This window comes from Camelina sativa, chromosome 10, assembly GCF_000633955.1.
Source record: "Camelina sativa cultivar DH55 chromosome 10, Cs, whole genome shotgun sequence".
In the NCBI taxonomy this organism is placed as follows: Eukaryota; Viridiplantae; Streptophyta; class Magnoliopsida; order Brassicales; family Brassicaceae; genus Camelina; species Camelina sativa.
The window spans coordinates 3722719-3738363 of NC_025694.1; the positions used below are offsets into that span (position 1 = coordinate 3722719).

At 37.4% G+C, this 15645-nt stretch overlaps 3 protein-coding genes and 1 pseudogene across 3 annotated transcripts in view; 1 reads left to right on the plus strand and 3 right to left on the minus strand.

Annotated features, from left to right (window-relative positions):
- LOC109126802 (putative defensin-like protein 231) overlaps positions 1-227 on the minus strand; it is a 655-nt gene extending 428 nt beyond the window's left edge. The window contains exon 1 of the mRNA XM_019230653.1: positions 161-227. Coding sequence (XP_019086198.1) covers positions 161-227 — 67 coding nt within the window. The remainder of the gene's footprint in view (positions 1-160) is intronic.
- LOC104720008 lies at positions 2761-3709 on the plus strand (annotated as a pseudogene).
- On the minus strand, positions 4490-8784 carry LOC104716899 (proline-rich receptor-like protein kinase PERK14). Its single transcript, XM_010434373.2, has 9 exons — positions 8290-8784; positions 6817-7474; positions 6177-6635; positions 5997-6083; positions 5838-5908; positions 5574-5659; positions 5315-5462; positions 5011-5172; positions 4490-4921 (listed from the first exon to the last, which is right to left on the minus strand). The coding sequence occupies exons 1-9, from the start codon at positions 8605-8607 to the stop codon at positions 4706-4708; spliced, it is 2205 nt and encodes a 734-aa protein (XP_010432675.2). The 5' UTR covers positions 8608-8784; the 3' UTR covers positions 4490-4705.
- LOC104716900 (helicase and polymerase-containing protein TEBICHI) overlaps positions 9270-15645 on the minus strand; it is a 13674-nt gene continuing 7298 nt past the window's right edge. Inside the window, exons 14-26 of the mRNA XM_010434374.1 lie at positions 15114-15335; positions 14577-14795; positions 14381-14498; positions 13091-14226; positions 12679-12876; positions 12187-12446; positions 11797-11986; positions 11614-11721; positions 10771-11123; positions 10510-10618; positions 10138-10278; positions 9917-10013; positions 9270-9820 (exon numbers count right to left, since the gene is read on the minus strand). Of these exons, the coding sequence (XP_010432676.1) occupies positions 9753-9820; positions 9917-10013; positions 10138-10278; positions 10510-10618; positions 10771-11123; positions 11614-11721; positions 11797-11986; positions 12187-12446; positions 12679-12876; positions 13091-14226; positions 14381-14498; positions 14577-14795; positions 15114-15335 (3219 nt within the window). The 3' untranslated portion in view covers positions 9270-9752. The remainder of the gene's footprint in view (positions 9821-9916; positions 10014-10137; positions 10279-10509; positions 10619-10770; positions 11124-11613; positions 11722-11796; positions 11987-12186; positions 12447-12678; positions 12877-13090; positions 14227-14380; positions 14499-14576; positions 14796-15113; positions 15336-15645) is intronic.

Here is a 15645-nt window from a genome sequence, read left to right on the forward strand (position 1 = left end):
TTTTTTTTTTTTTTTTTTTAAGATCTTTAGATAACACAATTACCGTTTGATAGTGCAAGATCTTTAGAACACTTTTGTTTTCCCAACAATAGTTTTACGATTTAAAAAAATAAATTTATAAATTCAACAAGTAAAGAAACAAAATCAAAGTATGTATTACCTTTACAAGCGCTCAGAACCAGAAAAATAAGAACATAAGAAACTATAAACCAGGTAACAAATTTCATGATTAAAGAGTTGATAACAAATCTCAATTACTTCCAGGAATTTATTGTTAATATCTTACTCTAGGTACACGTATTCTCGTAATAAATATAATTGAGCACAGTAAAAATAGGTAAGTACTATATTTTTAGAAAAACATGCTTTGTAAAATTCAACGAGCCAAGTAATTTTTCTTGTGAAAATATGCTTAGTAAAAATAAAATTCGACGGGATTAGTTTTTATTTTTAGAAAAGTTCTCCTTTGATGTCTACTTCCATCAATTCCTTCGATGTTTAGTTTACTTTTTTAAATGTGTGAATTAATATTGCACTCGGAGATATCCATCAATATTTTTTTCAAAATTTATAATATAATAAAAAAATTATTGTTATATTTGTTTTAAAATGTTATTATATTTGAGACAATATTTACTTTTAATATTATAATTGTTTGGTAAATCTACATATATATTTATACTATTTATTTTAGAAATTAATATTATTTTAATTTATTTGATGTATATTTCTATTTTATATTGTTTATTTGTTGTATTTGCATCATTATCTTGTGAAATATTTTAAATTACTAATTATTTTATTTTAATTATGAGCATAAATTATTAATTTATCAAACACATAAGTTTAAAATTACCAACCCGGCAATGTAGAACACTAAAACACATTTTCTTCATAGATTGAGTAATATAGATTCGGTTAATAAAAATTCAAATTACAACATATGTAGAAAAAAATCTACATAATTATTTATCGTATGTATTATTTGGTAATTCAAAATAATTTATAAATAAAATAAAACAAAGATGACATGAGAATCATAATTTAAAATCTTAACAAAATCTTCCAAAAATTGTTATTAAAATAATAACTTGAATACTTAGAAATAAAATCTTACTTTTTAAAATTCTGATTGGTTTACAATTTTTTAAAATTAATCAGTAATTTTCGTAATTAATTAATTAGAGAGATAATTTTGTTTGAAATTAATAATTATTTAAAAGATTTTATTAGTTTAATATTAAAATTTTATTTTTACTGTTAATAAAAAAATTAAATAATTGGGTTAAGACCAATGGCATTGTCATGTAATTTTTTACACTATATAAAATTAACTTTATATTTGTAATTCCTAATTAATATAGTGAGTAAAAAAGAAAATAGATGTGTGCTTTATATTTAAAATGAGCATAAAAACAACTCTAGATATGCTTTATATTTTAAACGAGCACAGAAAAAAATCATGGATTGCAAATTTTATAATTACTACAATCTCACATCCTAACTAAGATAATCATATAAAATCCTTCTACGGAAATCGAAGACGACCGGTACAAGTATATAGATCGGTATTTTACACATATACATGGACTAATAGTGCACATATCTAGTGGACATACCAAGTATATTACAAACCAACATAACTAATGAGTTCTAACATGCATATAACAATTAAGATCTTTAGATAGCACAATTATTGTTTGATAGGGCAAGATCATTAGAATACTATTTTATTCCAACAATATTTTTGCGATTCAAAACAGTTAGTTATTTACAAATTCAACTAAGTAACAAAACCAAATCAAAGTATGTATTACTTTACAAGCGTTCACAAGGAAGAGATTGCAGAGGAGGAAGAGATTGCACAGGAGGAAAAAGTTGTCTCTATCCTCACAGCAAAAGAACTAATGAAGAAAAATCTCAATCGCTTGCTGAAGGATTCTGAAAAGGCAAAAAAAAAGGCGATTAAAAGGGTTGAGTGTGCTATGGAGAACACAAGCAAGAGACTGGAAGATAGGAGGGCAGCTCAGGAGCAACACATGATGAATCAATTTAGAGGATTTGACCAAGATGACCAGATAAAAAAGGGAACACTTGCTTGTGGTTTTTTCTTGAATTTCTCAATTTTAGTTTTCAATAATACCCACGGATCTACTGTTAAATACTTTTGGACTCTGTTAAATACTTTTAAATCTATATCATTACATACAAAGTGTTAATTAGCTAGCAAGTAGCAAAGTTTCGATTCAGTTTCAACTTTTAATTAAGCATAAATTTTAAATAAATAAATAAAATCCTTAAATGTGAAACAATGTTTATATCCTAACTCAAAACCCTTTTCTTCTATTTACAAATTATTAGAAAATAAGTCAAACCTATTTTTTTTTGTTATTTGTGTGAATGTGGGCACTTGATTAGACTTTGTTGTATTTTGGGGATTTTTTTTTTTCCTTTTTCTTTTTGGCGGCAAATCCTTTTGTGACATATCTCAAGATTTTGTTAGAAGGTTTAAACTTTAAATTAAGATTAATAAATTTCTGGTTCATTTTTTCATAGGATAAAATGAAAATTTACTCCTTTTTTGAATTAATATATATTAAGTACAAATATAATTCCCAATAGAATTGGTTTAAAAAAAAAAAATTCTCAATATAAAATTAGGTTTTCCTTTTTTCCTTTTATGTGTTTACTTTTATATAAATCCTTTTTACTGATAGGTTTTGAGTTTTTACATAACCCTAGGGTTTTTTCCTCCTGAAGATGGCAGAAGCCAAAATTGAAGAGACAGTTTGTGAAGACAGGATCAGCGCTTTACCTGAAGACTTGCTTGTGACGATACTGTTGCTTGTCCCGATTAAAGATGCAGTAGGCACCATGATTTTGTCTAAACGATGGCGCTTTATCTGGATGATGTTGCCTAGACTTGATTACCAAAAAAATATAGATGGTCCTGATCATGATTGGTCTTTCGATGATAATGACAATAGCAAGAAGAGCATTTGGTGGTTTCTTGACAAGTCACTGGAACTCCACAAAGCACCTGTCTTAGAAATCTTGCTTATCAAATCTTGGTCCAGGGTGTCCTAGTGATGCTGATGTCGGAAAGTGGCTTACAAAGGCTGTTGATCGCCGCTTGGTTGAGCTAAAATTCAAGCTTTGCTGGTCCGCAGGTCCAACCAGATTGCCCAAAAGCCTTTACACCTGCGAAACACTCGAGGAACTTACTCTCTCTCACAAGATTCTTGTGGATTTCCCTTCTTCTTCTTGCCTCCCGTCCCTTTTAACTCTTAAACTTTTCTATGTGGTGTATAAAGACGAGGCTTCCCTTGTTAGCTTATTATCGAGCTGCCCTGTTCTTGACCTTTTGGACGTGAAACGGAACAAGAATCATGACAATGTCACAAAGTTTAGTGTGAAAGTACCTTCTTTACAGTACCTGTGGTATGAAAATTGGGATTATACATCACTTCCAGATGACAATGATGTAATAGATACTGGTAGGTGTTTGGCTATCGATACTCCGGCAGTAATAGACTTTTTTATCGTTGATTTTTCAAGAGACTCTTGGTCGATCGAGAATATGCCTTGTCTTAATGAGGCATATATCGATGTTTGGTCTTTCCCTGATATTGACAAGTCCAAAACATCTATTTCCAGGGTCTTGTCCCTTGAGTTGTTTATGACGACCGAAGAAGTGGTAGCTCTCTAACTCTTTATCTATGTAACAAGCCTTGTTCGTTGTGATTACGGCATATAATTACGTTTTTGTTTGCTTCATTGCAGCTTGTGCGTTGCAGCGCCATCAACTTCTCTCGACTTATAAAGTTAAGTATCTGTCCACGTAAATCAGGATGGTTGGTACCAATGCTCCAAAACTTAAAGATCTTTTGGTAAATTATGTACATATCATCTCCTCTTCTTCTTGCTTTAACGGCCTAAAATACTAGGCAAAAATTGCTTCAATATATAGCCATCATTGCTTCTCAGGAATATGCCTTTCACCCCGTGGAACGGATCCCACTTTCATGGAACCAACCGCGTTCTATTCCTCGATGCATGTCGTCACATCTCGAGATATTTGTGTATAGAAAATATGGAGACAGAGTGGACGAGGAAGAATTCTTGACGTATATCCTAGCTAACTCTATGTGTTTAAAGACCGCGACAGTCTCTGTGAGACCCGGCGTTCTTAAAAAGAAAGAGTTGACAATCGAGAAGTTGAGTAATATTCTTAGGGTTTCGACAACATGTCAACTTTTGCTCAAATGAAATTTGTACTTTTATCATGCTCAGTGAATGTGCAAGCGTTAGCTTTTTATCACGTATCCCTAAATTTAATGTGAAAAACTGCTATTACTATAGAGTATATACAAAAATGTAGAATGCTTTTAACCACATTAAAGGATTAGAACGTAAAAGTAACTAAGAAAGCTGGAGTGCTAGACAAGGTTTGTGGTACCGACTACCGAGCCAAAGTTTAGGATTTAGATCAGAAACAAACAAGATAATTTCAAAATAATTAAACTTGTGCGGTTGTGCCCCAATATTACAACAAACTTGTACATAAACGATCCCCAAATGAACACATGCAGTGTTCTTCAGAACCTTAGCTACAAAACAAATGAATGAAGTAGGCTAATTTCTTGCCACATTTATTTTTGTTAATAATTGTGGTGAAACTTACTTACCCTATGGAACCTTAAAACTAAATACTCACATGTTGTTGTTCACTGCTCGACTGAGATGGGTTGATTCCATATTCTGAAGTGTAACCATCGCTTGAACCTGTGTCGAATCTCCTCTTACTTGTTCCGTACCGTGGTGTGATGTCATTCGGGTTTTCAGAAGAGCTATACGTCCTGCTAGTCCCAGTCTCGTCGACCTTTCTTAGGGCCACCTCGCCTTCAAGAGCACGTACTACCTATTCAAGTTTTTTCAAGAATCCATGAATTAGGCTTGTAGTCATTTCGGATATATGGAAAAATTCATGTATACAAACTACTCTCAAACCTGGCTCATTCGGGGCCGAAGCCAAGCTGATTGGCGTATGCAAGCAGCAGCACAAGCAGCCATGTTTGCCATCTGAGTTGTGTCATAATTCTTCTCCAACCTCTGGTCTACAACAAGGTCAAAATTTTCTCCAGAAATGGCTTTCGCAAGCAAAGGCCTGGCCTGAGGATATATATAAAAAATTCACAATTTGTTATTTTGGAGTTTACTTCTCCACTATCTATTGGAAATAGAAAAACAGAAAGAAAATCTGATGGGTATCATCATCATCATCATCATCATCATCATATGTATTTTGACTTACCCAATCAACTAAACTCTGGTTTGTGGTAGGATCTTTGGCAAAAATTGATGGACGTCCAGTGATGAGTTCTAGAAGCACGACCCCAAATGAATATACATCTGACTTATCAGTTACTTTCCCACTAGACGCGTATTCTGGAGCCATGTATCTGTTTCAATGGTGCACAAGACGTTTAGTGATCATTGATTAATAAATCTTTTCATCTTACGATACAGCAGTTAAGATGACATAGCATATCAAGCATGGATGGTATTTTTACCCGAAAGTTCCTACCACTCGAGTAGAGATATGAGTGAATGATGAATTGGTGTCTGAAAAGAACTTGGCTAGTCCAAAGTCAGAGACCTGAAAGAAGCAAAACAGAACAAGAACTCTTAAGCTACTTGTTAATTAGAAGATAATGGTATGTATACAAACCGAAAATATGAAAACTATGATTCAAAAAACTTCATTGAGACCCAAATTTCTGGTGGAATTCATCCTGAAAAACAAAACTTAATGATAAGATTAAAGAGCAGATCACCTTTGCCTCATATTTGGAATCTAGAAGGATATTAGCTGCTTTGATATCACGGTGAATTATAGTTGGACTGCCTGCATTTCAAGCACGATAAATCAATGTAAGTGTTGAAAAACCCTATAAAGCCATTCTCATTCCCATCAATGAGGAGACAAAACTCACAATCCTCATGAAGATACGCTAATCCTTTTGCTGCTCCTACAGCAATCCTGAGCCTCAGTTCCCACTCCAACACACTTCCTCTGTTTCCTACAACACGAATTCTCACAATACTCAACATAATGAATCTAAAGACAAAATCAAATCCTTAAAAGGGATCATATCATATCATATATTTATTACCATGTAAGTGGAACTCCAACGTATCTTTAGGAACAAACTCGTAAACCAAGAGTCTTTTATCTCCGTTAACGCAATAACCAACCAACGAAACGAGATGCTTATGATGAACCCTACTGATTGTGTCAACCTCAGCTTGGAACTCTCTTTCCCCTTGATAGCTCCCAATCTTCAGCTGCTTCACCGCAACTTCTATCCCGTTTTTCAATATTCCTTTGTGAACATAACCAAAACCGCCTTCTCCCAAAAGATTCGCCTCTGAAAATCCACTGGTTGCTTTTGAAAGTTCTTCGTAGGTGAACATTCCAGATGGCATTGTAGTGTTCTTTGAAACAGCATTGTTCTCCTTAGTACCATGACCTCCACTAGATGAATATATAGGTGGTGCAGCATTGATAGGAGGTGGCATTGTGATAACATGCGTCTGGTTTGGACCGACATTACCGCCTCGATGATGTTGAACTGATCCAGTAAAAAAACAAAGAGCCTAACATTACATTACAATTATGACAATCTGAAACAATAACGTTGAACTTGATATCAAAGTTTATGTCTTTAGCTAGGTTATGGAGACTTGAAGGCAAAAAGATTCAGGAACAAGAAGAAATTGGAAACTTTTATGGAAATTGATTTGAATTCATACCTTTTGATGGAGTTTTGGGTTGATGAGGAGCAGAGCTGTCGTTATTTCTATTTCTGGTAGCTCTGTAAAAGACAAAGAGAAGGCCTAACAGAACAAGTAAGAGAGCTCCAACGATTACACCGCCAAATAAAAATCCGGCGGATGAGCGGTGATACGACGTCGTCTCAGGCAAACTCTTCGGTACAAGTGGCTGTGGCGTTCCCGGTCCCGGAGATAGTGATTCGCGGGGACTTGTCTTGGGCTCTGTAACCGGCCCAATTGGAGGTACTACTGTTCCCGTTAGTGAGCCAGTAGGCCCAAAGAAAGGAAGAGTTGCTGTTGCCGGCGACTTCTTCGGCGAAGAGGGGAATGGCGTCGTTGAGAGCGGTGGTTTAGGTGGAACAGAAGTTTCCGGGAGAGTCGGAGTGCTCGGAAAAGGTTTTGGTGGGGAAGAATTGGTGGGAGGAGGAAGCGAAGGCTTACGGGCACGGCGGCGAGGAGTAGACGGCGGTGGAGGAAAAGCCGTATTCACCGGCGGGGTTGAATCGGAGGGAAGTGAAGGAGGTGGCGGGGAAATGGTTTTTCCCGGCGGTGATATCTCGGAAGGAAGCGGAGAAGGCGGCAGAGACGGTTTGGCGGGAAGGAAGGGCAATGGCGGTGAACCGGAAGGAGCTGAGGCCTGAGGGGACGGTGGAGATGGAGATTTTAACGGAGGCAACACTAATGGAGGAGTCGGTGGAGATACTAATGGAGGAGACGGTGGAGATACTAACGGAGGAGATTCAATCGGAAGAGGCGGTGGCGAAGCGGTGGGAGCTACGAGAGGCGGTAGGGGAGGCAACGGAGGAGGAGAGCTCAATGGCGGGGGAATAGGAGACAAAGGAGGAGCTGGAGGTGATGACGTGACAGGTAAGAAATCCGCCGGAGGTGAAGACGTGGCAGGCGGGGAAGTAGCCGGAGCCGGGGAGGAAGAAGGAGAAAGCAACATCAAAACGACAACGTATTGTGGTAGGACGCAAAATTATTGGGTGCGTTAAGCTTTTTACAGTTTTGTTGTATAGCTCATAAGTCAGCCAGTCATAGAGGAAGCAGGTGAGAGGCAATGTTGTGAAGTCAGGGTTGTTTGTCGTATAGAGCAGTGTAAGCTTCTGACCCTGAGAATGTATTATCGCTTTCTCACCTGTGATTCTATTTTTTTAATAAGATTTTGTTATTTTTCAATTCCAGTGTTAGTTAGTTTAACAAACACACAATTAGACAGCGGAGCAAATCACTCTAGCTTGCAACGCCGCTCGTGAGCAACCCACTATTTCATGTCCTCTTAATAATAAGAAAATGTATTTTTACTAATATTATCTCTTGATCGATCTATCACAACCCCAATTATGGATTCCAAGTTTTTAATGGAGCCTTTTTTTTGACAATGAGTTCCACTAAAGAGTTTCANTTGGCGGGAAGGAAGGGCAATGGCGGTGAACCGGAAGGAGCTGAGGCCTGAGGAGACGGTGGTGATGAAGATTCTAATGGAGGAGTCGGTGGAGATACTAATGAAGGAGACGGTGGAGATGCTAACGGCGGAGACGGTGGAGATTCTAACGGAGGAGATTCAATCGGAAGAGGCGGTGGGGAAGCGGTGGGAGCTAAGAGGGGCGGTGGGGGAGGCAACGGAGGAGGAGAGCTCAATGGCGGGGAAATAGGAGACAAAGGAGGAGCTGGAGGTGATGACGTGTCAGGTAAGGAATCTGACGGAGGTGAAGACGTGGCAGGCGGGGAATTAGCCGGAGCCGGGGAGGAAGAAGGAGAGAGCAACATTCAAAATGACGGCGTTTTGTTGAAGGACGCAAAATTATTGGAAGAGTGAAGTTTTTTACAGTTACATACAGTAAGGGTCAGTCATAGAGGAAGCAGGTGAGAGAGGTATTGGGCAAGTAAGGGTGTTTTTGTCGTATAGAGCAGTGTAAGCTTCTGACGCTGAGAATGTTTTATCGCTTTCTCACCTGTGATTCTTTTTTTTTATTTTTGTTATTTTTCATTTTCCAGTGTTAGTTAACTAACAAACACACAATTAGACAGCGGAGCAAATCACTCTAGCTTGCAACGCCGCTCGTGAGCAACCCACTACTTCATGTCCTCTTAATAATAAAAGAAATGTATTTTTTTTTACTAATATCATCTCTTGATCGATCTATCACAACTCCAATTATGGATTCCAAGTTCCACTAAAGAATTTTAGGCTGCAATGGAAAAAGTATATCCTCCGGATTGATAGGTTCACGGGATGGGCCTAGCAAGATGCTTCTAACAAGTGGTATTTACTTCCCTCTTTTTATATAACGACAATATATGAATTTCTAAAGTATTTTGAAATGTATAAAATCTGAGAGAGACCTTTAGTCTCTTTGTTCTAAAAAATACATTTTTTGGGGTTCAAACCCCATAAAGTACATATCAAATCTATAAAAATATACAGAGCATACTTTGAATCAATATATTTACTCCTTTTGAACCATCAAAAAGTGAAATTGCTTTCGCTAATCTTTATTTACAAAAAAAAAAAGTAGGTATTTTGTTTACAATCTAAAAGTGAAATTGCTTTCGCTTATCCTTTCTACGATTTTGGTCAGTGTCTAAGTAAAAACTATGGTAGCTATTGAAGTTACCTCTTTTTAGTATACAGAGACTCTTTTTGAAGCTTTGATAAGAGCCGTCTGAGAACACAGCAGGAGCAATTCCCTTTGGCATGCTCCACGCATATGTACTTGCCTGTCAAAGAAGCCGGTGAGATCATTTCTCTTCATCACTTCATGAAGATGAATCAGAGCATGGCATCGAGTCAAGCCATGGATACTATAACATTTTCGATGCATCATACTGGCCTGTGAGCGAGTTGCTCAAAACCATCCGACGCTCTTAGAATTGAATGTTGACGACTTGCTGAATTTTTGCTGATGTCTTACTTAATCAGCCTGAAACGGCTGTAAGGATCCCCATGTTTTCCCAACCTTCACTTTCACATGTAGAGGGACTGAAATATATAGAATAGAATTAATAATGTCAATATGTATACACATATCACATATGTACATCACATACTAAGAAGCTTGTATACAAGGTAACATACCGAGAAGTGAAACCGCATTTTCCATGCTGGTTTGTAGCAATATTGCAGCTTCTTTTACATACAAAGGATCAACTTCCAGCACAAGTTCGTCATGCACCTGCGTTAAGATGTATCACAATAATTAGCTATAGACAATGATAAAATTACTTGCAGAAGGAAGTCAGATATTGCATGTATGGAAAGAAACAAAAATCAAATAAAAAAAAAGGTGGAAAACTCACTTGTAGAAGAATTCGGCATCTCCCCTTTAACATGTGAAACCTACTTTCAGTTGAAGAACTAGATATTGCGGTACCAACATCATCAGCAATTGCAGAATAGATGTTTATCATCGCAATCTTGATTATATCAGCAGCAGATCCCTGAATAAACCCACAGCCCGGTAAAATTATTTAGTTAGGGACTCTTTCAACAAAGAGTTCTCTCTTAAGTGAATGAGACCCCTTAAAACCAATAGCACCAACCAAAGAGCGAAAAGGGAAGAGAACACTTTTCACTCTAAATAGATAGTTTTTGTGAAATAGACAGTCTATTAAACGTGAGAGGATAACACTAAGCGTCAGGGAGAAAGAAAGGAAGAAACAAGATCAGACCTGGCACATGGAATTTACAGCTTGCCTTTGAGCCTTAGATTTCTCTTTCGCATTCCCAAAATTTATTTTCGACAAGAACCGCCTTCTTCCCTTGAGAGTCTGAATGTATCTGCATATCAAAATGTTCTGCAATTATGATTATAATTCATAAAAGTACAACCCAATTGATCACATAAACTATGAGAAATATGATGGTTTAAAGGAACATATGGGAGTGGATTCAAACCAAATAGAAGGGGAAATAGAGTGTAACATCCTCACCCTTTTTCCTGGCAAAATGAAATGGTTTCGTTTAGCCAAGAGGTGACTGCAGGGAAAGAATTTTTAAAGCTTCTAATTTTCTCTTTGGCTTCATCTGAGCTGCACTCAAGCTGTTCTGCGAGCCTATTTGCACCCATTCCATAAAGAATTCCATAGATCAATCTTTTGGTCTGATCTCTATCATGTGGACTAACAGAACCTTCCGCTTTCCCAGTCCACTTTGCAGCTATCATTGTAAAGACATCACCTTCTGGCTGACTAAGCTGCGAAATCAACGAGGAATCTCTAGAAAAGTGTGCCATAAGTCGCAACTCTATCTGTGAATAATCTGCCGTCAAGAGTAACCAATTTTCCTGTGGTGGAAAAAGTCAACATTAAGTTCAACATTCAAGAAAACTTTTATGGCTAAGGTGATTAAAATACATGGGACCAAAGATGATGTGAAATACTCAACACTTTTGCCAGTAAAAGACCTATTATTCAGTATGGTTCTATCCTACTCTGGAGTTGTGCAAGATTTTGTTGTCATCTTCATTCCTTCACACTGAATGAGCTTGAAATAATAAAACAGTCTTAACTTAGCAACTATGCGCTTCCAATACCTTTTCAACTGCACATGTGAAATCCCCTTAACCTCGGGTAACTAGCCTAATAACTCAGGAGGACCCAAACTACTGACCTCTCTACAATTATGCTCTGGAGGAAATAAATGCTTTCAGTTTTTTTTTTTTTTTTGCCATTCTAAATAAATGCTTTCAGTTGTACAGTTCTTTTTTGAGAAATAATTTCTAGTTGGCTTGAAGACCAAAGACAAAAACTTTTAGCAATTACTTAGAAATTTACCTGAGTAGGAACAAAGAAGTCACGTGCATTTATTTTGTAACGATCAGCATGTGAATTTACGTCCTTTCCATGGTTATCCAATATGAACTCTACTTCATGCTCAACAGACTGCAGAAAAGTAACATGGTCATTAATTTTAAGATACACGACAGAATGAAAAAGGAAACATAGCAAAAGTCATACTTGGAGATTAGGCTCCTCTATGGAAACCCGCCCTGTTGCTGTTGATGTTTGAAGCCAGCGGCCATGCAAAGTGTACCTTTGCGTGCTCAAGCGTAGTTTAGCAAGCGAACAAATTGATCCAAGTGTACAATTTAAGAGCTTTGCCAAAGTGCGGTGTTCTTTGATAATTGGGACAACAGGATGCACATTCCTGGGACAAAGTTGTATACCAATGTGTTCAGACTAAAATAGAATCTCAGTAGCTTAGGGGGAATCGTGTTCTTGATTTATAACCGCAGACTTTTTCTTTACATAATTTACTGCTGAAAAGTACCTCAAAAAGTCTATTATCCTTTGTGATGAAAAAAAAAGAACACAATGTAAGGAAAATGAGTTAGTACTTTAGAATACCTTAAAAGATCCAAGCAATGCTTATCAGTACTTGGATGAAGTTTCCCTTTAGATTGGTTTTCCGGTATGGGCAATTTCAACTGTCCAAACAACACATTTGCAATATCAGCTGGGTTGTGCAATGAAAATGTCATGCCAGCCAATTCAAATGCTTTCTTCTCAAGGGACCGCAGTTTATCCCGCAATATATTTCGTGCTCTAAGGCATCCTTCTATATCGACGCCTATACCCCACAGTTCCATGTCTGCAAGGACATTAACCTGAAACACATAATGAAAGCATTATACTGCCGAAAAACAACTAACTTATGAGAGTTAAAATATCTTTGAATTGACTGCCTCCCTGGGCATTCCTCAGGAAGCTGTAAGGTAGCAAACACATGGCTGCTTTGGAAAATACACATAAATATTTAACTTTAAGCACATCATCCAGCGGGATGCTGGTGAAGTTTAGAAAATCTTCCGTAACTAAAGCAAGTTAAAGAAGATATACCAGCGGCATTTCAGTGGTTGTCAGTGCTTCAATAAGTTCTTCAGAAACAAGAATCTTCCAAAGAGCTGAACAAAGGGCTCTTGTTTGAGCAACCCGTCTGCAGCAACCATTGTGGGCAACCCTTCGGATCTGATTCCTCCATCTGCCACTGCGATTAGCAGCTTCAGCTGCCTCTGGGGATAGTCTTTTCTTTACTTCCTTTAACACCACATTAACAGTTTTAGTAACTTTGGATCAAAAACTATAATAAGGAAGTACCTATAAGCTATATCTGTGGGATGATAGACAAACCAAGAGATAATAAAAGATAAAAAAGATATTTATACTTTGTTGCTTTTCTTGTTCAACACCGTCATCAGGACACATATGATATATATTGCATTGATTCCAATAATAGTACATCTGGAATTACCTTATCTATATTTGGATTTGAGTGTCTTTCCTCATCTGGCCAAAGAATCCATGTCACAATGCTCATATCAATGGTTTGGCTTATGTGAAGCGGAGGCATCATTAACCAAGATCCATCAACCAACTCAAGATCTCTGATCCCTTCCGCATGATTTAGGCGAGTGCATCTTTGGATTGAAATGGCGGGACTCTTAAGCACCTGAATCTGGACTTTTAAATTCCATGTGAACTTTCTCGTACTTACATTCCCCATTATTTTACTGATTCTGTTCCACCTAGACTTTATAACATCAAACATGTTGTGGGTGGCAAAAACCTCCTTCTTGCCAACAACTGCATCCTCCTCGATAAGCTTTTGTTTTTCTACACATTCCAGGTTGGGAAGATCCTTATTAAGATTGACATAGTATACAGGGGAGCTGTTCCAGCAGATAGCAATTCCATGTATCTCATAAGAGATGCGGGAATTCAAATTTTGTAGTTTATTATAGTGGATGTCGAAGAAAAACTCGCCAGCAGATTCCCACAGTTCCAGGAATGAATCAAATCCGCCACTAATATTTCCTGCAGTTATTGGACCCTTTTCACCTGTACCATCCTTATTACTCAGAGTAATATGCGAATTCCTAGTCAAATGCTGATCAACATTGTCCTCAGTTTTTATCTCTCTGTCATCGTAAACAGGGATAGGGGAAGTATCACTGGAAAGAATACCAACAGCACTAGGCCCATTAGTGCCGACTGTAGTTCCTATAGGTTGAAGATTAGGAAGATGACTGGTCAAGTTAACTTCTGATGAAACCCCTAATACGACCCTTGGCTTTTCTCTGTGATTATCTGTATCAAAGGTTTCACATTCCATGTGCCCCTCTATGCTTAATCTTCCTGGAACATGTCGTACTCCTTCGGGACCAACAGAGCCTCTGGAATTGTCTCTTTCAGTAGTTTGTTTTCCATTGGGACTCATAGCAGGAGCAGAAGGCAAGGGCTTTGAAAGCTCATGAACATCCAAACCAAGTGACTTAAAAGCAGAGAATGCAGCAGCCCTTGCCTCTTCTGCTTTCTCAAGAACAATTTTGCGTGCCCCGTTCTTAATTTTCTTGGCTAATCCCAAGTGTATCTTTCTTTGTCCTGTACCTGATACACCATATTAACTCTGAGCACATTAGATGAAAGAGATACAATATTATTTCTGACAAACATTCTACTTATCAATGTTTTATATAAGCAAGCGAGATCTCAATGAGGCAACCAAAACATCAATTTAAAGTGTCTAAGAAAACTGATTTACCTTCTGCAGCCCACGCTGAAGATTCAAAGAGAGCTTTGACAATTTCAGGGATGGATGCTTCAGCTATCGCCTGAGATGTACGCAAGCCAGCTTTGTACAACGCTCTAGCTCTTGAACCCTATTTATTCAAAACCAAAAACCATCCTTAGCAAGAGTCTTCATATCCTAGCTATAAGTTCCTGGAAGCTGCAAGTACCTTTATATATGGAATGCTAGTAAGTTCAACAATCTCAGCCCTGACACCAAATGAAACACGGTTCTGGAACTTGGCAACTAATCCTTCCAAATCATGCCATCCCAGCCTCTCACAGAACACTGAAACCATGGAAGAAAACCTTCCAGCATTCTCCTGTAGCGCTTGAACCATGCCTCTAGCCACTTTGAACGCTTCACAGACCTCAGTCACAGAAGCTTCCTGCATTGCATAGTTCAAATACAAAAACAAACAAGTTAGCTATTAGAGACGTCGATCATCACCGTGCTTTCTGATGCAAAAGCAAACGTTTTTAGAAAATTTTAAAACAGGAAATATGATACAAACCAATTCATGCAAGGGCCAACCAAGTAGGAAATGTAAGTTAAATAAGCAGATTAACAAAATATAATGAAGCGTAGATGATCATGCAAGCTAGTAGGGGTTTACATATACAAGAACCAAAATAAAAGCTTTAGCAAAGATAAAACACAATAAAAACGGAAAAAACAAAAAAGCGGGGGAGGGGGAGAGGGGCACCTGAACTAATTTTGACAAGATGAGAGCAACGAAAAATCGCTTGCACACTCGAAGCATTTGTTCATCTGAAAGCATTTTCATGCTTGTTGAACCATGCCGATTGTCATATTCTCCACGCAAATTGTTTTTTACATCCTGTGATCTGTTTCGAGTGCGAACTGTTGCACCATGTGCCATGCGCATCAGGAAAGGTTCGACCACTCCAACTCTATTGCCAACAGACTGAAATTGAGAGATAAAAAGTAAAAGTATCAGCGTATAAAGATTTTCTCAAAAAAAACTACATGCACAAATAACAAGACCTGACTTTTATAGTTCTATTCAAAAAGCTGCAAAACACTTGAAGGTTGCAATTCAGCTTTCCACAACGGAAGTGAAGGAGAAAGAGAATGCATAACTATTTTGTAAACCACTAAAATTTTAATAAGAAGAATAACATCTAAACTAGAATAACAGTCAATTTAGAGGAAGAAGATAGCTAAAAACATACTTTCTGCTTATCAACATATAATTATGCCATACATTAATAGAG